We start from the raw sequence: 25,572 nt of genomic DNA, 5'->3' as shown, positions 1-25,572 counted from the left end.
GATATCAACTTCCTGTTTGTCTGTGCGTCTGTCCGTTTCATACATAACAAATCTTAGTTGCAGTTTTCTCATTAGCTATTCATAGCAGATACTTAAAATTTTATTACACTCTTTGTTGAGGCATGCCATATGGTGGAATTAATTTTCATATGAATCTGATGTCAACTTCATATTTTTCTGTGCATCTGCCTGTAATTGAACTTGTGTATATTAGCATGATAGTGCTCATTTACATCAGAGCGGGGGTATTACTAGTGAGCATTGGCTCACAGATTTCTTGTTAAATTTTCTTTTTACCTTAAATGTGAGATGACCTGTTTTTTTCCATTGATTGTATTTTAGACATCTTGAAACAAATCAATTTATCAAGTTTGATATTATTTTGAAATTTAAAGAAATCTACAGAGTCTATTTTGGCCATTGATGTCAAGTCTATGAGGGACATAGTTGCCAACTCACCCGATTTCGTCGGGTCACACCCGATTTTTCAACCCGTAACCCGATTATTTTTTCATGCTTATCACCCAATTTTTGCCGAACAACCTGAAAATCTCCCGATTTCCGGATTTGGTTCGAAAATTAGATTGCACTTTTAACTTCCAGTTACAACCCAAGCTTAGATCTACATAAACAATGCCGATGGATTAATTATCAGTGCAGGTGTAAACAATTAACTAGGTGTTGTTTTGACAAATCAATGTTTGAAGTCAATTAAAATGGCTTCCGATAGAACTAGATTGTTATCAGGGCCAACAGGAACAAATTGAACAAAACACATGTCTCTGATTGAACCAAGAAAAAGAGAATCGATATTTATGTATGGTACATATCAAGGAATCTTGGAAAAAAATTTCATTAAAGATAAAATAAAGTGATCGAAGACAGTGTAGGCCTAACTTCACATTTAAAACATATTGCAGTAGTTAATTAATTAAGAGAGAGGAAAAATAACTTCAAATTTTAAATTGGTATATACTTTCAAATTTAGCAGAAACTAAAAAGGCTTTTAAAAAAATGCACTTACTTCAAGTCAATACTGAAATATGATACCTTCAATTCTCATTTTTAAAATGTAAATTAAATCAAATTATGTATGAATTTTTAGGTCACCTGAGTAAACTCCGGTGACCTATTGCTAACCGTTTTCGTCCGTCGTCGTCCGTCGTGCGTTAACATTTGAACATTTTCAGCTTCTTCTCTGCAACCACTGAACCAATTTCAACCAAATTTGGCACAAAGCATCTATGGGTGAAGGGGAACAAAAATTGTGAATTTCATGATCCCTGCCCCCTTGGGGCCTGAGGGGTGGGGCCAAAACCACTAAAATTAATGCAAACTTTAAAAATCTTCTTTACTCCTGGACATCAAGCAGTCAAAGTGTTTGCATGATTGTAATCAGCAATGAGTCCTCTACCAAAATTGTGAAATTCATGGCCCTGGGGTCAGGGGTTCTAGTGCTAGGGCGGGGCTAAATAAGTAGGTAGTGAAAATGCATTATTTCTTTGAAAATCTTCTCTGCTCCTGGGTATTAAATAAACCAACTAAGTACATAGTTATGATGAACAAGAGTGCCTCTACCAAAATTGTGAATTTTATGGCCCCAGGGTCAGGGTTCTGGTGTTAGGACGGGGCTCTATTGATTATATAGTGAAAATACATTAATTCTTTGAAAATCTTCTTCTCTGCTCCTGGGTATTAAATAAACTAACTAAGTACAGAGTTATGATGAGCAAGAGTGCCTCTACCAAAATTTTGAATTTTATGGCCCCAGGGTCAGGGGTTCTTGTTTTAGGGTGGGACTCTAATGATTATATAGTGAAATGCATGAATTCTTTGAACATCTTATCCTTTGCTCCTGGTTAAGATACTAATGATCTAATTACATATTTAAGGCCACGATTTATTTAATTTTCAATTTTACAAACCCTCCACTCAAGATTTAGAATTTTCAGAAAAAAAAATAAAACAATTTTTTTCTTTCCGATGTCAAATTTGAGTCGGGATCGAGATTTTAAGTTTACATACTCGCACTTCCGGTTTTAAGATGAAACGGCGGGTAAATAAAGCTCATGTAAATTTCATTGATACGAGTGCCATATTCAAAACGTTTCACCCGTTCAAAGGACAAATAAAATGCTGACGACTTTGTTGCACAATGACATGCTGGTGAGATTATTATGTATTCGTTTCAAAAGTATCTGTCTGTAAATTATTTTCCTCCCCAAGGTTTTAAACTGCCTGTGGTAGCTTTTGCATATTGCCAGCGACATTGTTTAGATCTCTGTTATAGCTTACAGTCTAAGCATCATTCTTCAGAAAAGGGTTGATTATGCAACAAATGTAATGAATAAAACTATGGGAGAAGTTAAGTCCATTTGAGGAAGAATTTTAGGCATCAAGTAAATTTTAGAACAATGTCTACACATTCACCTAACACAGATAAAAAATGAAGATATATTGAAAGACTTTTAAAGAATTGATTTTTAAAAATATATTTTGACCAACATCACAAAATTTATATAACTGGCCCAAACTGGCAGATGATGAAATAAGCAATTAAAGAGGCTGGGGGTGGCAGCCATTTTTAGACTATTTCAATCTCCTTTAAAAGGAGAGCTCCATATAAAGATATACAAAAATGATCAAATTTTAAAACTAAAATGTGTGAATTTTTTCTTTGTCAAATGATAGTTGACAGCTAAAGATACCGTATCTAAAAAAATAAGTTAAATCTGGTGGTTAATTTGGGATTAATTTGTTGACCCACCAGCCTCCTTAAATGTTCTACTTTCCTATTTGTAAGCATTATGTGTCCAGTGGTAAGGAGCCTTTTAGAATAGCATAAAAAATTGTACAAATGTTAATAATTGATTTATCAAATTTTTTTTTTAATTTCCTTCTCCTTCAGGACTTTTTTATTCTCATGTTCATAACTAAACCCTAACAAAAAAAGATGCTGGCTTTATAATGAAGAAAGGGGCCCTCTTTCAAAATAGATAATTTCAGGGCCACTGGGTCAGGGGTACCAGGGGGGTACTTTGACCAAAAATAAATTAATGCTTTGAAATCTGCCCTTTGATAAGTAATGGTGCCTCCTTCAAAATTTGTGAATTTCATGGCTTTTGGATTAAAACACGAACCAAATACAATCGCTGGAAAGTTGTTACATGATACTCAGGTGACCTATAAGGCCCGTGGGCCTCTTGTTTGTCTTAAATCCTTTTTCAATAAAAGAATTCATTCTCAATACACAAATACTTTGTATTAAATTTAATCATGGTTAATATGCTGTGAATGTCATTATGCGTTATGACCAGATTTTTTACTTTCCAAATCTGGTCATGACCAGATTTTTACATGCTGGAGGTTGGCAAGTATGATGAGGGAGTTATAATTATTTCCAAGAAAGCATGTTAATTTTAATAAATATGGAGCTGTAATTAACAGTAGATGTTAACATTTCTGAAGTACATAATAAATTTGTATAATTATGAAAATCATATAACCCTGTACATTAACAGGTGGGCGCTGCACAGACCCTGGTACACCAGGGGGAGCTGTACAGGTAGTGAGGAGTTACGAGGCTGGGGAGCTCCTCAGGTTTAGATGTACACGTCAAGGATATGAACCAATTCCTTCTGCTCCCCTTCTCTGTGTAGAGCAGGGGAGTAAAAATGCCACTTGGAATTCCACTGACTTACCTCTTTGCACAGGTAAGAGAATTGGCTTTTTTCTGCTTTTTGACTTAATGAAATATTTAAAATATACTTGGTTGTTACGCCTTATATATTTAGATGCAAAGGAATAAAAAGTCATATTTTTTTTCCTCCTCATATTTTTACAATGTACTTAAATTAGAAAAGGTAAACTGAATTTAAAATCTATGGTATTTTTTGCGGATAGCCAGCTTAATGCTTTTAACTCTCAGACGAAGTTAAGATGAGCTTATGCTATATCCCTGACATCAGCATTGGTGTTAAATTGGTGTCGCATAAGTTTTTTATAATCCATCTCTTATTTTTATATTTTTTTTCCTACAAATATCTATTGGGAAGTATAATGAACATGGCTGAATTCAATATCGTACCATCTAGCCTAGCTGCCAGGTTAGATATTTAGTTTACACCTGAACACATTGCCTAAATTAATTTAAGTTTTTTTGGATATAGATATACGAATATTGTTCAAGATTGTAGAAGCTATTTATATCTACATAGCCGGTGTGATCTTGAATGTAGCCCATGTAATATCAAGTTAAATTTGGAGGTTAAAGTTAGGTTAATGGCTGATATACTTCTTTTTCTTTTCCAGATGTTACACCACCAGAGTTTAATAACTGCCCTCAGACATTTTACATTGACAGTATGGAGGCTGTAAGTTTTGTTACACCCACTGCCACTGATAACTCTGGTCTGGTGAAGAATGTGACTGTGGATCCTCCCAATTTCAAAAATGGTACAGTGGTGTCCAGGGATTTAAATGTCACCTACACAGCAGTAGATAATGGAGGGAATACTGCAAGATGTTCAATCTCATTCATGATCAAAGGTATAGCCTGTGTACATTAAGTAAGCAGCTCAAATAAAAAAAATCTTTAAAAAAAGATGCTTTAAAGCCGCTTGGTCCGATTCTAATCGCTAAAAATATATATTCGATTTTCTTCTTGAAAAATAATTGTCCATAAATTGTTTCAACTTTTGTCAAATTATATCCCCAAAGCCTTTTTCCTTTAAAAGATATCAAAATTCAAAAGTTAAAAAAATAATTTTTGTTAGGTCACACAAAAAAATAATCCTATGTTGATCATTGTTGATATCGTGTGAAATCACCTTCAAAAATTAAATTTATCGCTTACACGTTTATCTCATGAAGAACGAACCCGAGCATTTTTTTCACAACTAAGTACATTTAAAACATTGCTGTGACGTCAAGCCTTTGTTCTTGCAGTCGAAAAATTTACCTGTAGCCGTCCGATAATTATAATTACCAGTCTGATAATATATTATCGGACGGCAATGATAACAAAATCGGACGGTGTTTAAAAAACAAAAAGAAGAGTGAAATTAAGATTAAATATGTCCAGAAACCCCCAATAAATATGTGAGGAAAAAATTCAGGGAAACCAAACGCAAGGAAATTAAGTTGATCACAATATAAAATAGCAAATCCATGAAAAGAAATCCGATTTTAAACCTTCCACAACATTAATTTTCACTCTTTAAAAGAGTTTTTGATTCAGCGCTTTGAATTAGCGAATTTAAATCCATTTCTGAAAAAAAGATTCTGCAATCTCTTTTTATGTTTGTTCCCCGATGGCCACACTTTCAAAACCTGAGAATTTTCATTATCTAAGCTAAAAATTCAGCTAGGGTAAAAATCCGCATTTTACTTGCCATGGTGATGGTTAAAATATCACCCAAAATTATGTCTGCATCAATGTCAATTTATGCACATCATAAATAAAAATGCCCCCCCCCCAAATCTTTCACCACCGTACTCATGTCCTGCTTAACCAAACGACTGCCATTGAATGAATGAAATTAATGAAACAAGAGTTCACTCACTTTTTTAGTGTTCACTCATTTCTTTTATTTACTTATCAGACGGGTAGAAAACAATTGATGCTTGAACTCCCATTGTGTTATTATCGGATTCCTCCAGGTAACTTTTGGACATTTAAATGGCAATGTTTTAAGTAAGATATATGCCTCATACTATTCTATATGTAAAATTATCAGACAGTTTTCGTCCCTAACGGGCCTCAAACAGTCGGATAATTTTACATATAGAACAGTATTCGGCATATATCCTTTACGTATATTACCTGCACTCGGACAATATTTTAGCTCCTTTGAAAAAATCATTTAAAATATCTGATTTTCCTTTATTCTTTAGATATGCATATTAATATAAAAATTACTTTGGATTATATTCAATTAATTTCTTAATTTTGAAAAGATGTATTATGACTAAGGCTTCTACTAATAGAGAAAAAAAACTCGGGTTTGAATTATCTTCATTATCAGATATATCCGATAAACTTATTTTTTTTCAAAATTGACTTCACAACAGATCTTAACTTCCGTCAGGAACTACTGTTTGTCAATAATGTTTTTGATCTGCGTTTTCCATGTAAGGATTGTTGTAATAAACTATTAAATCAATCTTATAATTTATTATTTTTATATATTATCTATGTAATGACGTACTTTTATTGTGTAAGATAAAATGTGCCTGTTTCGGGTTAAGCGGCTTTAAAGTAGAAGGCTACTTGAAAATACATATTAATTAGTACATTAAAAATGTAAACAGTGTTTGCAGAAATACTGTATACAGGGAAATTTTCGCCCCCGTTTTATTTTCGCCCCTTTCGCCCTCTTCCTCATTGGGCGAATATAAAATGGTGCAAATTCAAATTACACAGCATAATTTCTTAAACAAAACTAAGACTGGACGAATTTAAAATGGGGCAAAATAGTTGGCGAGTGCAAAAGGGTGAAAATAACATGGGGCGAAAATAACCCTGTATACAGTATTGGATGGAATGGGGGGGTGGGGGTGGTGATGAATATGGCCGTTTTAAAGGATCAATAAGTGCCTTTAAATTGGCACCATTCCCAAAGGAAAATAAGCCTAATAATTTCTTTTTTCTTTTTTTTAGGTCACCTGAGTAAACTCAGGTGACCTATTGCTATCCGTTTTCGTCCGTCGTCGTGTGTCGTGCGTCGAGTGTCGTGTGTTAACATTTGAACATTTTCAGCTTCTTCTCTGAAACCATTGAACCAATTTCAACCAATTTTGGCACACAGCATCTATGGGTGAAGGGGAACAAAAATTGTGAATTTCATGGTCCCTGCCCCCTGGGGCCTTGGGGGTGGGGCCAAAACCACTAAAATTAGTGCAATCATTAAAAATCTTCTTCTTTACTCCTGGACATCAAGCAGTCAAACTGTTTGTATGATTGTAATCAGCATTGAGTCCTTTACCAAAATTGTGAAATTCATGGCCCCAGGGTCATGGGTTCTAGTGCTAGGGTGGGGTATATATTGATTATATAATGAAAATGCATTAATTCTTTGAAAATCTTCTTCTCTGCTACTGGGTATCAAATAAACAAATTAAGTACATATTTATGATGAGCAAGAGTATCTCTTCCAGATTTGTGAATTTTATGACCCCAGGGTCAGGGGTTCTGGTGTAAGGGCGTGGCTCTATTGATTATATAATGAAAATGCATAAATTCTTTGAAAATTTTATTCTCTTCTCATGGGTATCAAACAAACGAATGAAGTACATTGTTATGATAAGCAAGAGTGCCTCTTTCAGATTTGTGAAATTCATGACCCCAGGGGCAGGGATTATGGTGTTGGGGCGGGGCTTTATTGATTATATAGTGAAAATGCATTAATTCTTTGAAAATTTTCTTTCTGCTCCTGGGTATTGAATAACCTAACTACGTACATTGTTATGATGAGCAAGCGTGTCTCTTTCAAAATTGTGAATTTCCTAGCCCCAGGGGCAGGGGTTCTGGTGTTAGATTGGGGCTCTACAGATTTATAGTAAAAATGCATTAACTCTTTGAAAATCTTCTTCTTTGTTCCTGTGCATTAAATAAACTAACTAAGTACATTGTTATAATGAGCAAGAGTGCCTCTTTCAAAATTGTTAATTTTAAGGCCCCAGGGTCAGAGGTTCAGTTCTGGTGTTGGGGGGGGGCTCTATTGATTACATAGTGAAAATTCATTAATTCTTTGAAAATCTTTTTCACTGTTCCTGGGTATTAAAAAAAACTAACTAAGTACATTGGTATGATGAGCTAGAGTGCCTCTTTCAAAATTGTGAATGTTATGGCCCCAGGGTCAGGGGTTCTGGTGTTAGGGTGGGGCTCTATTGATTATATAATGAAAATGCATTAATTCTTTGTAAATCTTCTTCTCTGCTCCTGGGTATCAAATAAACTTAACTAAGTACATTGTTATGATGACCAAGAGTGCCTATTTCAAAATTTTGAATTTTATGGCCCCAGGGTCGGGTTCTGGTGTTAAGGCTGGGCTCTATTGGAAATATTGTGAAAATGCATTTATTATTTAAAAATCTTCTCTGCTTCTGGGTATTAACTAAACAAAGTACATAGTTATGATGAGCAAGAATGGCACCTCAACCAAATATGTGGTTGTTTATGTCCCCTGTATCAGGGTTTTGAAAAAAGGTGCTTCTAGCAATACGGTGAATTTTATGCCCCCTGGGTCAGGGGTGGGGGGGGGGTACTTAGTCTGAAAATTAATTAATGCTTTGAAATCTTCTTTTTGGTATTAATCAACTATTTATGATGAAATAAAATTTATGATAAAATTTCCAAAATTTTGAAATAAATGGCCCCAGGGTTAGTGGTTCCTTTGGGGTGAGGTGCACAACTGGTTATAAAGTGGAAGTGCATTTTCTCTTTGTTACTCTGATCTACTTCTGGGTATTAAGTAACTAGTAGAGTAAGCATGCTAAGTGTATAATTATGATAAGCAATACTACCAGTGCCTATTTCAAAATTATGAATTTCATGGCCTCTGGTTTAAAACAGGAAATAAATTCAATTGTCAAAAGTTGTTGCATAATCCTCAGGTGACCTATAAGGCCCATGGGCCTCTTGTTCTTTTTTTTTTTTTTTTTAAATTTTTAGGTCACCTGAGTAAACTTAGGTGACCTATTGCTATCCGTTTTTGTCTGTCGTCGTGCGTCGTTCGTCGTGCATTAACATTTAAACATTTTCAGCTTCTTCTCTGAAACCGCTGAACCAATTTCAACCAATTTTGGCATATAGTATCTGTGGGTAAAGGGGAACAAAAATTGTGAATTTCATGGTCCCTTGGGTAGGGCTAAATAGAATATATAGTGAAAATGCATAAATTCTTTGAAAATCTTCTTCTCTGCTCCTGGGTATTAGATAAACTAATTAAGTTCATAGTTATGATGAGCAAGAGTGCCTCTACCAAAATTTTGAATTGTATGGCCCCATGGTCAGGGGTTCTGGTGTTAGGGTGTGGCTCTATAATGATTATATAGGGAAAATACATTACATCTATAGAAATCTTTTTCTCTACTCCTGGGTAATAAGCAGATGAACTATTTATATAGTTATCATGTGCAAGGGTTCTTCCAGAATTGTGAATTTCAAGGCCCCAGGGTCAGGGATACCAAAGGGGGGCTCTACTTATATACTAAAAATGAATTGTTTGAAATTAATCAAACATTTTTGATAAGCAAGTGTGCCTTTTCAAAAATTGTGCAATGTGTAGACCTAGGGTCAGGGGTTCATGTGTGGTAGGGGCACTCCTGATTATTGCTGAATGACATGCATTTTTGTTTCCTTACCCTGCTTATGGGTATTAAGTAAACATACTAAACATTTGCTAAGTGTATAGTTATGATTAGCAATGGTGCCTCTTTCAAAATTGTGAATGCCATAGCATCTAGCTAAAACATGAACCAAATTCAATCATTTGAAAGGTGTTGCATGATGCTCAGGTGACCTATAAGGCCCATGGGCCTCTTGTTAAATGTTTCAGTCCAAAGGCAGTTGAGGCAAAATAGTTACCATGATGCTTAACACTTTTTTCAGCTTTTCAAGGTAGAAAGAATGTTTGACATAGTCACCCACCAGTTTTTATCTCCATGCATTTCTTTTGTTTTTATTGACAATATGTCAAAGTGAATTGACACATTAGATACAAAATCTTAAATAGTCCTCTCCCATTACTCAGCTTAAGTGCATCTTAAAAATTACACAGGATTAACTAGTTGGAAATCCACTGTCTATATTATTATTTAGAAAATTTACAATGAAAATTTAATGTTTGGTCTGAATGCAGAACTCAGAATCTTCAATAGGATGAAATAAAGAAAGCATGAATGGATTCTTGAAGTCTGGATGACCAACATTTTATGACCTAATTGAAATTTGATATACAATCTATCTTCTTTTTTCATACACAAATAAAGCTACATGATAATGAATATGTTTTATTGTTCCTCAAGTCCAGTGTTCCAGTTTCAGAAATTAACAGTCATTGCAGCCTTAGAAACTCATAATACATAGGTGTTTTTCAAGGTCCATAGACCTGATGTTATTATAAAATATAGTCATAAATTTAATGTGAATAGAAGTATCAGAAATGTTGATGTATTTAGAAAATTGAAACTGATTTATTCTTTTTTAGATCGCAGAAAGCCTAATTTGATATGTACTGATATAGAACAAGTTTCAATCAACACCATAGAGGGTACCAGAGTTGATTTACAAAATTATTTTAGTGATCCAAAAGTGGGTGAAAATATAGCATTTAGCCCAGGACAAAACATCACTGTAAACACCACAACACTTGGTAAACCTCTACAAGTCAAAGGAACACTACAGAACATGTGGGGAACTGAGGACACATGTACATTACTAATATACACTAAAGGTAGATTTATAAACTTGTGTATGAGGTAAATATTTAAATTTTTTTTTGGTACTGTAGATCACTAAATTTTCACGACATCTTATTTTCGCGAGATAGTCATTGACTCTTGATTAGCGAAATAAAATTTTCACGAACTGTGGTTATTGCTCTATATAATCTTAAGGAATACTATTATATGCGAGAATTTAATTTTCCCGAGCACACTGTCTTGCGTAATTATGCGAAAATAAAGTTCTCACGAATAAAAAGGGATTTACAGTAATTCATATAAGGTTATTGCATGGCTCAAACATCAGGCTTCAAATTGACAGATAATGAAATTGTTCAACGTAAATAATCGAATCCTCTAATAGATCATACAGATTAATTTTCACCAAAGAATTACAATTTTAAAGACAGTTACAGTATAACCTAGATCTGGAATGCACTGATTAAGTGGCATACAATACATTTGTTTCTTACTGTTTTTCAGCTGAAGTTTGTTTCACTGAGAGTTTATCACCTGTTTCTCATGCTAAAAAAGAATGTCTTGATTCGAATGGAAACAAAACATGCACTTACACCTGTAATAGTGGATATCTTTATTTTGATGGATCCCAATCAAAAACCTACACATGTTCAGGAATGAATAAATGGTCTCCTTCCATGTATCCAGAAAGTTGTCTTTGTAAGTAATGTATTTCATTGTATATTTTTAGCTCACCATAGCTCAAAGGATTAATTGAGCTATTTGGATAAAAACTTGTCTATTGTCTGTTGTCATCAACTTTTCACAATTTTATCTTCTTCTCAAGAACTTAATTCCAATTTCAACTAAACTTTTCACAGAGTATCCTTGGGTAAAGGGGATTCAAGTTTGTTTCAAATGAAGGGCTACACCCTCCCCTAAGGGGAGATACAGTAAAACTTGGTTATAACGAAGTCGCAGGGACCCATGAAATTACTTAGCTATATCCATAATTTGTTATATCCGTATGCGGAATTCGTGAAATTTATATAGCTGGGCATCCAGGATATCTTTGCTATATCCATGAATTCGCAATATGGGTGGAACATATAATGCGTGAAATAACCTGTAAATTATTAATTTTCAGATACCTACGTGATTGCATGGGGTATAAAAGATACAAAAAATCATAAATTCTACCTCATTCAGTATGCATCATCATTCATTAACTAAAATTGTAATCATTTCAATTTGTCAACAGAAGTACTTTTGATTTGACCTGAAACATTAGTTTTGTAGATTGCTAGTCAGAAAACGAAAATTTCTATTATTTGATAGAGAAAAAATAGTTTTGTTTTATCAGATTTTCTGAAAACAGATGACTTGTTTTGTTTTCTGCTTCAATTGTAAAAATGTTGAATTTATTGCTGATACAAAAGGTTATTAAACATTGTTTTATGTGCAAGTTTAATCGCAAATAATAAAAATTTTATTGTTTTGTGTTGTTCGGTAATGTTCAAAGCCTGATTTTTTTAATAAATGACTTTTTTCCACCAGTGGTTTCAGCGGCGAGAATTTTTACAATGAATGCTAGAGGTTACCCAGCGCCAAGTCAAAAGCACAGGTGACTTTCGGTCTCTCAAAGTTTAAGGGACCGCAAGAAAAGTTCAAGCGATCGAGGGGTTCGAGACATAGAGAGTAAATAAAATCTGGAATTTTCAATTCCGATCATCGATGTTCTACTTTTATAGATACCGGAAGTATATATATGTAAATAAAGTCACTGCACGTTCAGTCGTATTTTACAGGTAATTTACTTGATATCAATAACAATGATCGTATTTCAAATAAATAAAATGAATTCTTAAAGTTTCAATCTTTATTTGTTCTTATTCCATGATTGCATACAACCCGCATAGCAATTGTCGGTTTGGCTGTTCCGTGGCTTGATTGGGACCTTCACCACTGACACCATGCAGTGTTCACCAGATTTTTCTTAATCGGTATTCAGTCCTTGAGAAAGGAATTTCAAGTGCAATATTTGCCATACTGGGATTATGTAGACTCTAATAAAAGTTTATAATCTATGGGAACTTATTGAAACGAACATCTATAAATTATTCTCTAAAAATTATAGTCTCGGTTTCAAGACAAATAAGTTGTGAATTCGTTTATAATTTACCAATAATATTCAATTAATTTTATCAAAACACATATCACCCACGGGTTTAGTGTCATCTATGTAAACACCCAATAAACACCTCCAAGCCAGCCCCAGGTGTTCACTGTTTTCCAGGTGAGTCCAGGCTGCATCAATTATACACATTATTGACGTGTATACACGCACAATCAAAACTTAGAGAGATAGTGAAATTCAATAAAATATGTATAATGGGACCCAGGTTTTGGTTCAAGTGATAAAGAACTTCAGGAGAAGTTCAAGAGATCAGGAGTAAATTTGCTTAGTTATATAGAGATTAAAAAACGGGACCTGAGTTTCACTTTGAGAGATGGAGAACTTTGAGAGATCGGAGTTTGAGCCATCGAGAGTCACCTGTATCTCGCTGTAAACCTCTAGCATGATGGAGTAGGGTGGGGCCATAATATAATATAACATAAAATCAGTGACAATATAGGTACACAGTTTACAAAAAATCAAAATATGTATCGAGATCAAAACTCAAATGTCTTATTTAATTTAAATTTTAAATAAAAGAACACCTAAGGCCGGAATTAAAAATATCTTTGTTTCCCCTAACCCGACCCCAAATTCTCAAGTTGGGTCGGTAGGTAGGTAAACAATTTTATTTTCTGACAGCAGCAGTTCAAATTCCAATGAGTAACGTTGAAAACGGTCCTTCAAAGGGGACATTAAAAACTTATGTCCAGTGTCGCAGAAGATGCTGGCTCAAAAAAGATCCCCCACTACTTAATGGCAAAAAAGTGTGTAGTACGTCTAAAGATTCTTTGGAGCCATGGGGAAATGTTCAAATGTCGTCCCAACAAATCTCGAAGGGATTAAAAGCAAAGAAACAACCAAATTTCAAGGTTTAAAAAACAATAATTGATCAATCAATCATGGGTCTAATTAAAGAAAAATTCACTAGACGTCTCATGAAGCTAGAATCATGATTTCAAAACTATTTGGAAAGAGTATGTAAAAAATATTTAATTGAACCAAACCGAATATACAAAATGATAAAAATGTTGTATACAATGTCATAGTCACGAAGTTTAACCCACTAAATAAAGGCATGAAGAAAGAAGATCTGAATTATATTTATCAGGATGAATATGCAGACATATTTACAACAACTCCTGTGGTTCTATTATGGCATACTAAGTATAGTAAACATAGGAACATAGATGAATTGGTTATTAGGTCAAAACTCAAATTAAATAAGATGCAGTGAAATTGAATGATGTGTTCATTAGGTGGGCCCCTTATATGATACATTACCATGTATTACGTACCTTAAATTCAAAAACAGGTTTGTTTGTTTGTTTGTTCTGTTCTGTTCAGTTCTGTTTGTTGTTTAACGTCCCTTTCGAAAATTTATTCACTCACATGGAGATGCCAAGACACCTCGGAAACACTCTTAATTAGTCATGGTTAATTTTATTATTGAGTTGTTTCAAGAGTGAAGAATTCCAATTAGCTAAAAGCATAAGATTGAGATGTTGCCATTGTTTTATGAAGAGCTAATGCCCTTTACATAATCACATCTGGACGTCATTTTGTTTTCAACAAATGCTTGAAAAATCACAGCAGAACAAAATCGGCCGTTCTGATAAAGACAGATTTTGATGAAATTGTATTTTATAAAACTTAGTTTACAATAAAAAAAATATTTGAATCATCTTATTTTAAAAATCTTTTCAGTCGGCGCGATTTACTTGGGTCGGTCGCGTTAGGGGAAACAAAGTTATTTTTTATTTTGGCCTAAATGGGAATTTTTTTTTTTTAAATTTGGAAAATGAAGTGTGACTGAGTCTCTGTAAAGGATACATGTTGAGGATAATTAATCTGTGGGCTATGAGTTTCATCAGGCTATTTACTTTTTTTCAGTGACAGAGTCTCCATCCTACAAAGCTAAGTTAGAGGTGGTTTATGGATTAGGGGATCTTCCTGCTTCCCAATGTTTACAAGGCTTCAACAACTCACTAGCTGTATATAACACTACTATAGCACAAAAAGTGGATATAAGATGTGATGGCTTTGGAGCAGGAAAGTTTAAGATTAATAGTTTTACATCAACAACAAAAGCATTTCAGGTATTTTTAAGTAAGAAAGAATAATGAGTGTTCCATCCAATTTTATGATATGTTGAATTGTTTTGAGTTGTTTCCTTAATTAAGGAGGCTTATTACAGTACACCCACAATTTATTTTAGATTTCATTACAGTACCACTTATAATGTAGATATCAAATATTCAAATGGAGGTAATGATTTCATAAATGTTTTTTATAAAATTTTAAAACCTTTTGTAGCTCACCTGAGCCGAAGGCTCAAGTGAGCTTTTCGGATCAAAATTTGTCCGTTGTCTGTCGTCAGCGTTGTTGTCGGCGTAAACTTTTCACATTTTCATCTTCTCCAGAACCACTGGGCCAGTTTCAACCAAACTTGGCACAAAGTATCCTTGGTTGAAGGGGAATCAATTTTGTTCAAATGAAGGGCCACGCCCCCTTCCAAGGGGAGATAATTATGAATTTGTGAAAAATTTATGGCATTTTTAAAAAATCTTCTTCTCCAGAACCGCTGGGCCAGGAAAGATGAAACTCATGAGGAATCATCCTCAGGTAGTGTAGATTCAAGTTTGTTCAAATCATGACCCCCGGGGCAAGGGTGGGGCCAAAATGGCCGACCAAAGTTTTACATAGGGATATATAGGGAAACCTTTTAAAATCTTCTTTTCAAGTACTTCAAAGCTATGATTTGTGATATTTATATGGAATCATCCTCAGGTAGTGTAGATTCTAGTTTGTTCAAATGAGGCTGGGGGGGGGGGTGGTGGAGTAAATTCAAGCCTGATGTGCTCAGGTGAGTGCTGTGGCCCCTGGGCCTCTTGTTTCTGATTTGAGTAAAAAGTTTAAATTAAGTTAATTATAAATAAAATTGCAAAAATCATATACATGTTGGTAACAAACATTGAATTTGTTTTATAATGTTTGACATTTACCATTAACTTTGACTTAACTAATACATTTTGAACTTTTAAAACATAGGTATTCTTATCTCTAAACAAGAATTTCAAAAACACTACAGTATTATTTTTTCCTACCCTTGTGAATTTGGTTTTACATAAGAGTATATAGGAAAGAATGGATGGACTTAACTGGTCAGAAAAAATGCCGTAAATTTAAGTTTCATGAATGTTCATTTCTTTTCATCATATTAACCCCCTATATCTCAACCTTGTATTCATGGTACAGATGTGAATTTAAAATGCTCTTTTTGAGGTTAACTAAATAAATATTGAAGGTATGGTGCCTGAAGATTTCTTGAATATCAATAGATAATCACGATCAGGTGTTTTTCATCGTCTGAATACATAGTCAGCACACGTTTGTCGGCTGTTCTTAAGAAAATTAGTTGTATATTGAACAAGATAATGTCATATTATAAGGAGAAAGCCGACAAACGTGTACTCATACTTAATTTAACAAAAAGCATGTTCAAAACAAACTTTTTGCTTCCATTGTTATGACTGCGTTAACCTTGATTTTACTTCGATTGACCTGTAAATATTGCAATTCTTCATTTGATGTTCACCTGCTAGTGTACTCATGAAAACAGTTACAGCATTTAGCAAATTAAATGTTGTTATACCCCCCATAAACGAAGTTTGGGGGGGTATATAGGAATCACCTTGTCCGTCTGTCCGTCTGTCTGTCTGTCCGTCTGTTCGTCTGTCTGTGCAAACGTGTCCTGTCCATATCTTTCTTGCGGAGGAACATTAGAATCTACTTCTCCACACAAAGATTGACCATGACCTAAAGGTGTGTCATGACCTTGAACCAAGGTCATTTGGGGAAGTTAAAGGTCACTGGAAGAAAAAATTCATAATTCGTGTCCGGTCCATATCTTTCTTATGGATAAACTTGGTAAGTTCTAATTTCACACAAAGGTTGCTCATATTCTAAGAGTGTGTCATGACCTTGACCCAAGGTCATTTGGGAAAGTACAAGGTCACTGGAAGAAAAATTTCATAATTTGTGTCCGGTCCATATCTTTCTGATGGATAAACTTGGTAGGTTCTCATTTCACACAAAGATTTCTCCTGACCTAAGGATGTATCATGACCTTGGGTCAAGGTCATTTGGGGAAGTTCAAGGTCACTGGAAGAAAAATTTCATAATTCATGTCTGGTTCATATCTTTCTTATGGGTAACCCTGACCCACGAAGTTACATCCCCACGAACGTATATACAAACATTTGTTTGTGAAAAGTTACACAGACTATTTTATATCGTAAAATAACTGTTACCCTTCTGTCTGTGTGATCGCGCATAAAGAAGACAATCTGTATGTGGTTATTGACACATAACAAAAATTAAAAAAAAGAAATATTAAGTATCAAAAGCATCAATATCTATATACAATAAATAATAAAATGATAAATACAACTGTTGAATTTACCGGTAAGTAGTGTTTACATTATAGTCAAACACGCTCAAATGCCCCTTTGATGAGGTCAATTTTCAGTGCGATTTTGGAGGGGGTGCTAACTAGCCAATCAGCATGAATTGGTTTCAGGGTAGACGTTTTTAAGGCAATTTGGCATTGTCATTAGCTCACCTGAGCCAAAGGCTCAAGTGAGCTTTTCTGATCAAAATTTGTCTGTTGTCTGTCGTCGTTGTCGTTGGCATCGTTGTCGTAAACTTTTCACATTTTCATCTTCTTCTCAAAAACCACTGGGCCAATTTCAACCAAACTTGCAACAAAGTACCCTTGGGTAAAGGGGATTCAAGTTTGTTCAAATGAAGGGCCACGCCCTTTTCCAAGGGGAGATAATAATGAATTAGAGAAAAATTAATGGCATTTTTAAAAAAATCTTCTTCTCAATAACCACTGGGCCAGGAAAGATGAAACTCATGTGGAATCATCCTCAGGTAGTATAGATTCAAGTTTGTTCAAATCATGACCCCGGGGGTAGGGTGAGGCCAAAATGGCCGATCAAACTTTTACATAGGAATATATTGGGAAAATCTTTAAAAATCTTCTTCTCAAGAACCACTGGGCCAGGAAAGACGAAACTCATGTGGAATCATCCTCAGGTAGTATAGATTCAAGTTTGTTCAAATCATGACCCCGGGGGTAGGGTGAGGCCAAAATGGCCGATCAAACTTTTACATAGGAATATATAGGAAAAATCTTTAAAAATCTTCTTCTCAAGAACCACTGGGCCAGGAAAGATGAAACTCATATGGAATCATCCTCAGGTAGTGTAGATTCAAGTTTGTTCATATCATGACCCCTGGGGTTAGGGTGGGGCCAAAATGGCTGATCAAAGTTTTACATAGCAATATATAGGAAAAATCTTCTTCTCAAAATCCATTGAGACAGGAAAGATGAAACTCATGTGGAATCATCCCCAGGTAGTGTAGATTCAAGTTTGTTCAAATCATGACCCCCGTAGTAGGGTGGGGCCAAATGGCCGATAAAAGTTTTACATAGGAATAAATGGGGAAACCTTTTAATATCTTCTTTTCAAGTACTTCAAAGCCATGCTTAGTGATATTTTTAGGGAATCATCCTCAGGTAGTGTAGATCCTAATTTGTTCAAATCATGACCTCCTGGGGGGTTAAATTCAAGCCCCCCCCCCCCGTAAACTTTCAGTTCTGATCTGATATGTGCTTTTTCCTAGCCAATTGCTCAGGTGAGCGATGTGGCCCCTGGGCCTCTTGTTGTACAAATGTTCCACCTAATATAACCACGTATAAGTAGCTCTTTCCATTGCTAGTGATGTATTTTGAATTCACATAATTAACAACTTGGTAGTTGCAAAGTCACAAAAAGATCCAAAATAGGGCCTTAGGTCCACCCATTCTTTTAAAAAATCTTCTTCTCAAGAACAGCCGAGCCATGATTGGTCATATTTGTTTGGTAGCATCTTCAGGTAGTGTAGAATCAAGTTGTTTCCGTGTCCATGCATCTGGAAACTTTTCACATTTTTAAGTTCTTCTCATGAACCACTACACCAATTTTAACCAAACATTAAACAAAGGAGCCATGGGTATAGTGGAATCAAGAAAAAATAAGGGCCCAAGTCCCCTTCCAAGGGCACAACCTCACTGAGGTAGAGTAGATTCAAGTTTGTTGATATCATGAAAGCTTTCCCTCCATCCCACTCCCAACCCAGTCAGGATTCAGGAATAAGAACAGCAAAGGTATAATTAGATATCTTCTATTTGGAAGTTTCCTCTGACAGTGTAGATTCAAGTTCGTTCAAATCATGACCACAGGAAAGTTGGATGGAGTCACAATGGATGATCTAATGTTTACATATTAGTACCGTATAAGTAGAATTTTTAGCGAGGATTTAATTTTGGCAACATTAGTGAGGGTGCAGACATTGCTAAAATTGAATATCGCTAAAAATTAATTGCTTATTATTTGTAATAGCTTCTTTAGTTAGCATTTTAAAATCGCTAAAATTACTTCTCACTAAAAATAAAATACCAGATTTTAGGTAGAAATCGCTAAATTTGCATCTCGCTAAAATTTCCACTTATACGGTAATATAATGGAATTTTTCTTCTCAAGAACAGCAGAGACATGATTGGTCATATCTATATGGAAATATACAGGTAGTGCAGATTCAGATTTGTTTAAATCATGACTGCTAGGGGTAGGAGTGATTGTAATTTACTGTACATTTGTTTTTTTCGTGTGTTGGAAATTTTGCAAAAAAGAGGTAGATTAGTACAGTTTATAATTTGTTGTAAGTTATTTTTTACGATTGAAGATTTTTTTGGTTTAAAATCATAATGTTTTTATGTCACATTATAGCTGACATAATTTTTGCATGTTTCATATTTTGTGAATTAAAAATGGTTGCAAAAAATGCGAAAATAAGATCATCACGAAAAAAAAACTGGATATACAGTACTGAAGCTTTAATGACCCGTTGAACCAATTTCAATAAACTTAAACCGCACCTCAGAAGAACATCCTTTTGGTACTCTAATAAGCCATTAAATTTTGTGAGGAGAGTTATTGAGGGAATTTAATGTAGAAAACTTGGCTTGTTCAAATATGTTATTTTGTTGTATATAAGAACAAAGTAGTTGAATTCACCAAATTAAGGCCAGGTAAAATTAATCTTTAGATTCTCATCCTAATTTGCAAAAAAATTGGGGCGGGTGGGCGGATTTTATTTTTTATTTTTTATAATTGTTAATTTATATATAGGCCTAATTAAGTATCAACAAAACAACGGATGCCCCGTACACATTTTTAGGTCACCTGAGTCACTCAGGTGACCTATTGCTATCTGTTTTCGTCCGTCGTCGTCCGTCGTACGTCGTTCGTCGTTCGTCGTCAATCGGTCGTAAACTTTCGAACATTTTCAGCTTCTTCTCTGCAACCACTGAACCAATTTCAATCAAATTTGGCACAAAGCATCTATGGGTGAGGGGGAACAAAAATTGTGAATTTCATGATCCCTGCCCCCCTGGGGCCTGGGGGGTGGGGCCAAAACCACTAAAATTAATGCAATCTTTAAAAATCTTCTTCTTTACTCCTGGACATCAAGCAGTCAAACTGTTTGCATGATTGTAATCAGCATTGAGTCCTCTACCAAAATTGTGAAATTCATGGCCCTGGGGTAAGGGGTTCTTGTGCTAGGGTGGGGCCCATTAAGTATATAGTGAAAATGCATTATTTCTTTGAAAATCTTCTTCTCTGCTCCTGGGTATTACATAAACTAACTAAGCACATAGTTATGATGAGCAAGAGTACTTCTACCAAAATTGTGAATTTTATGGCCCCAGGGTCAGGGGTTCTGGTGTTAGGGCGGGTCTCTATTGATTATATAGTGAAAATACATGAATTCTTTGAAAATCTTCTTCTCTGCTCCTAGGTATTAAATAAACTAAGTAAGTACATAGTTATGATGAGCAAGAGTGCCTCTACTAAAATTGTGAATTTTATGGCCCCAGGGTCAGGGGTTCTGGTGTTAGGGCGGGTCTCTATTGATTATATAGTGAAAATACATGAATTCTTTGAAAATCTTCTTCTCTGCTCCTAGGTATTAAATAAACTAAGTAAGTACATAGTTATGATGAGCAAGAGTGCCTCTACTAAAATTTTGAATTTTATGGCCCCAGGGTCAGGGGTTCTGGTGTTAGGGTGGGGCTCTATTGATTATATAGTGAAATACATGAATTCTTTGAAAATCTTCTTCTCTACTCCTATGTATTAAATAAACTAAATAAGAACATTGTTATGATGAGCAAGAGTACTTCTACCAAAATTGTGAATTTTATAGCCCCAGCATCAGGGGTTCTGGTGTTAGGGTGGGGCTCTATTGATTATATAGTGAAAATACGGTACATGAATTCTTTGAAAATCTTTTTCTCTGCTTCTAGGTATTAAATAAACAAACTAAGTACATAGTTATGATGAGCAAGAGTGCCTCTACCAAAATTATGAATTTTATGGCCCCAGGGTCAGGGGTTCTGGTGTTAGGGCGGGGCTCTATTGATTATACATGTATAGTGAAAAAACATTAAATCTTGAATATTTTCTTCTTGTGCTGGGTATTAAGCAGATGAACTACCTATATAGTTATGAGCAAAGACCCTTATCTTCAAGAATTGTGAATTTCAAGGCCCTAGGGTCAGTTGTACCATAGAGGGGGGGGGGGCTGTACCTATATACTGAAAATGAATGAATTGTTTGAAATCTGCTCCTTGGTATGAATCAAATATTTTTGAAAACCAAGGATGCCTTTTCAAAAATTGTGCAAGATTCAAGGGTTCATGTGTGGTAGAGTTACTACCGATTATTGCTGAATATTACTGATTTGTTGAAATGCATTTTTTGTTCCCCTACCCTGCCTATGGGTATTAAGTAACCAAACTAAGCAACTGCTAAGTGTATAGTTATGATGATCAAAATTGTAAATGCTATAGCATCTGGCTTAAAACATGGATCAAATTCAATCACTGCAGGAAAGTTGTTGCATAATGCTCAGGTGACCTATAAGGCCCATGGGCCTCTTGTTTTCATTACCTTAATGCAAATATGAATAGATTTAATTCTTTTTATATTCTTTAAATATTTAAAGAAATTTTTTTCTTTATTAAAGTTAAATATTTATTGTTAATTAACAAATTATCAAGTACACTTTATACGGCACACCCTGAACAAAATGAGGTGGGGATACCAATAAATTGTGTATGCTTGACTTCTTATTTTGCAAAATCTATATAAATGTTCTAATAAGTATTCTACTGAAAAAGCTAGGCCTTCTCTTAAGTCTGTCTACGATGTTGTAGATTTTTTTTATTTCAAAGCTAAATCACACAGCTGGAGATCGTTATATATAACTTGACTTTCCTCGTCTATTTTTACTTAGTTACAATCTCTCTACATACTTGGCTTGCTCCTGCCAGTGATGGTATATATATGTGTTTATGCTAAGTTTTCTTCTCTGCCTTCTCTTTACTGACAAATTATCTTTTCCTTACATATTTAAACTGCTTTTATTGCCGATTTTTCTCCATTCTTCACATGGCGTTTTTGCTATAAATAGCGACACGCGACTTTTAATACAGACGGGAGATAACTCTTAAACTTTGAAACAAATTCTTACTGAATAAAAATACATGAAAATACCCAAAAATCAAAATAAAAAACATCGGGGAGGGACATTTTGAGAGGGGCGGGCGGGGATGAGAATCTAAAGATTAATTTTATATGGCCTAAAGAAAAAAATGTTTTGTTTGTAGATCACCACTGTCTTTAGTGGAGAATTTACTGGAAGTGGTACTGATGGTGCAAGATCTACATGTTTAGGATCACTGGTTATTGTAGTAAATAATAATCCCTCTTTTTTCCTGCATAATAATACTGTTGTTTGTGATGGAGGACAGTCAAGTGTATCTGTTGTAAGCATCAAAGAGGTTGATTCTGGAAATAAGTGCTCTGACAACATGGTACTTATCAAACCTACATCATCAGGGAGCAGTGAACAATGTGGTAAGTGACATGATATAACTTAGAGCTGAAAACAATTCATAAAAGGAATTTGTCTGTCACATTCAATTGGACTTTAACTCACTATTACTACATCTATATAAAGCTGCTTACTTGGTCACTGTTCAGTGCAATCGTCACTGGTGTACATGTATATGCATGCTTTATACAGCACTCGGAAGCCCCCCCCCCCCCCCCCCCCCCCCACCACCACCACCAAAAAAAAAATAAATAAACGCAGAAACTTTAAATATTGCACAGTTCAGTGCGGTATACAAAAAATAAAATTAACAAAAATACATGGAAAGGCAATAAAATGTAAACAAAGGTAATGCAAGATATCAGCATGAACACAGATCAATATTCCACGCAGATACCCATGATCATAATAAAGCATTCAGGTGTAATGAATTTTTAGAGTACCGGTATACATGTAGCAGGAATCAACCGTTGGATTGTTTGTATCTTTCAATATTTTTCTCTTTCAGTGATGTGTCCACCAGGAAGATATTTTAATGGCACTAGCTGTGTGATATGTCTAGATGGTCAGTTTCAGGATTCAGTAGGCAAGGCTTCTTGTAACAGCTGTCCAACAAATACTGTGTCTAATGATGACAGAACTGCATGCACTGGTAATATTTATTATTGCAACATAGTGAAACTTGAGACTTAAGTTTGTTACCTCTTCCCCGAAACATAATTTTACAGAGTGAAATGGTTTGTAAGTTTATTTATATAATATAAATGATTTAAGTACTCTGGATAAGTGTGTACTTATGAGCATGCGCCACAAAAAATGTTTTGAAGGAACATAATATGATACATAAAAAGTATGCCAGCTTCTTGTGTACCAAACAAAATCACTTCATGATTAGTTGAACAAGTAGAGGCAATGGAATGACTCAATCAGAAATCAGCATTGCATGCTTTTCTACCATTAAGCTATAATCTAGCGAAAATTACATGACAAACAATTGTTGAAACTAAGACATCAACAGTTTCATTTTAAGTCATCATTTTGCAAATTCTATGGTTGATAAAGCAACCTTGTCAAAATATACAACCTATGATTATTAGGTTGAAAACTAAGATTTCCATATAAGGTTTAATAAGCTCACCTGAGCTGAAAGCTTTTCTGATCGAAATTTGTCAGTCAAATTTGTCTGTTGTCGTCATCATAATTGTCGCTGTAAACTTTTCACATTTTTGACTTCTTCTCCAGAACCATTAGGCCAATTTCACCCAAACTTACCACAAATTAGCCTTGAGTGGGGGATTTTTTATTGTTCAAATGAAGAGCCAAATCCTCGTCTAAGGGGGATAATACTTGATATTGCGGTTACTTAACTTAGCGGAACTCTTTTGCGAAGGAGGTAGGAATCGTCTGTTGGGTGGGGGCAATGTACATTCAATACAATGCAAGATAAATCATTGTAGCATTTATAAGGACAGATAAATAAAAAAATCCTGGTGGAATACCCTGCTAAACAATAGCTTAACCAGCCTAATATATTTTTTAGAGGAGCCAATCCTAAATTGTCACATTTTTAAAGATATCTTAAATTAAGCGGACTCTTCTCGTTAACTTTTCATTGAAAATCGTCACATTTTTAGCTCTACTGGTCAGAGACCAGAAGAGCTTATGCGATGGTAATGCATCCGTCGTCCGTCCGTCTGTCTGTCTGTCCGTCTGTCTGTCTGTAAACAATTTTTCAAAATGCTACTCCTCCTACAGTTTTGGTCTGATTTCAATATAACTTGGCACACAAGTAGACTACACTAAGATACATAATTCTGTTTATCGGTTTTTGATTTCGATGAACGATGTTGCCGTGGTAACTAAAAATAGAAATTTCTGTGAAATTCTTTCAAAATGCGACTCCTTCTACAGTTTTTGTCTGATTTCAATATAACTTGGCACACAAGTAGACTACACTAAGATACATAATTCTGTATATCGGTTTTTGATTTCAATGAACGGTGTTGCCGCGGTTACTAAAAATAGAAATTTCTGTGAAATTCTTTCAAAATGCTACTCCTCCTACAGTTTTGGTCTGATTTCAATATAACTTGGCACACAAGTAGGCTACACTAAGATACATAATTCTGTGTATTGGTTTTTGATTTCGATGAACGGTGTTGCCGTGGTTACTAAAAACAGAAATTTCTGTTAAATACTCTCAAAATGCTACTCCAAATAACAGTTTTAGTCTGGTTATAATATAATGTGGCATGCAAGTAGACTACACTAAGAACATAAAGAGACTTAATCAAGGATCATTATTCTATTTATTGCTGTTGAAAAGTTTCAATTTCCAACTGCTTAAGTACTTTTCTCTTCCTTTGCTATAAGTACAAACCAGTAGAGCTTCAGTCTCGACAGAGACTTCTGGTTAAGCAGATAAAATATTCTAAACTTTCCTTATTTGACAATCTACTATTTGTAGTTCAATATGTGGCAAAACATCGTAATTTCGGCATTAAATTGTTCGAATCATTCGATTGTCACTACTGTAAACAATGTCATTTGCCCCCAGAAATTTAGACTTTTCTCGACTCCCCCACAAAAGAGCGGTAGTAAGTTAGATAACTGCGAGGTACTCATTGGTAGTCGCGATATAACGTATTTTGAATTAATGAAAAATTAATGGCATCTTTTAAAAATCATCTTCTCAAGAACCCCCGGGCCAGGAGAGTTGAAACTCTTCGGGAAGCATCCTAAGGTAGTGTAGATTAAAGTTTGTTCAAATTATGACCATGGGGGTAAGGCAAGGCCGCAATGGCTGATCAAAGCTTTACATAGGAATACATAGGAAAAATATTTAAAAATCTTCTCCAAAACCATCAGGCTAGGCAAGATGAAACTCATGTGGAATCATCAGGTGAAGTAGATTCAAGTTTGTTTTAAATCATGACCCCTGGGAGTAGAATAGGGCCTCAATGGACTACAAGAGTTTTACA

General features: G+C 34.9%; 1 protein-coding gene across 1 annotated transcript in view; it reads left to right on the top strand.

The window, feature by feature from the left end:
• Positions 1-25,572, top strand: part of LOC134230906 (sushi, von Willebrand factor type A, EGF and pentraxin domain-containing protein 1-like) — a gene marked incomplete at its 3' end in the record, with an annotated part of 139,419 nt that overhangs the window by 41,380 nt on the left and 72,467 nt on the right. The window contains exons 22-28 of the mRNA XM_062712771.1: positions 3,522-3,713; positions 4,312-4,548; positions 10,212-10,457; positions 10,930-11,124; positions 14,474-14,679; positions 22,365-22,614; positions 23,100-23,243. Of these exons, the coding sequence (XP_062568755.1) occupies positions 3,522-3,713; positions 4,312-4,548; positions 10,212-10,457; positions 10,930-11,124; positions 14,474-14,679; positions 22,365-22,614; positions 23,100-23,243 (1,470 nt within the window). The remainder of the gene's footprint in view (positions 1-3,521; positions 3,714-4,311; positions 4,549-10,211; positions 10,458-10,929; positions 11,125-14,473; positions 14,680-22,364; positions 22,615-23,099; positions 23,244-25,572) is intronic.

Source organism: Saccostrea cucullata, unplaced genomic scaffold, assembly GCF_032062105.1.
Source record: "Saccostrea cucullata isolate Sc308-1 unplaced genomic scaffold, CSIRO_AGI_Scuc_v1 ctg308, whole genome shotgun sequence".
Classification (NCBI taxonomy): Eukaryota; Metazoa; Mollusca; class Bivalvia; order Ostreida; family Ostreidae; genus Saccostrea; species Saccostrea cuccullata.
Note: the sequence above shows the minus strand (reverse complement) of the source record. Positions and strands in the feature narration are given on the sequence as shown.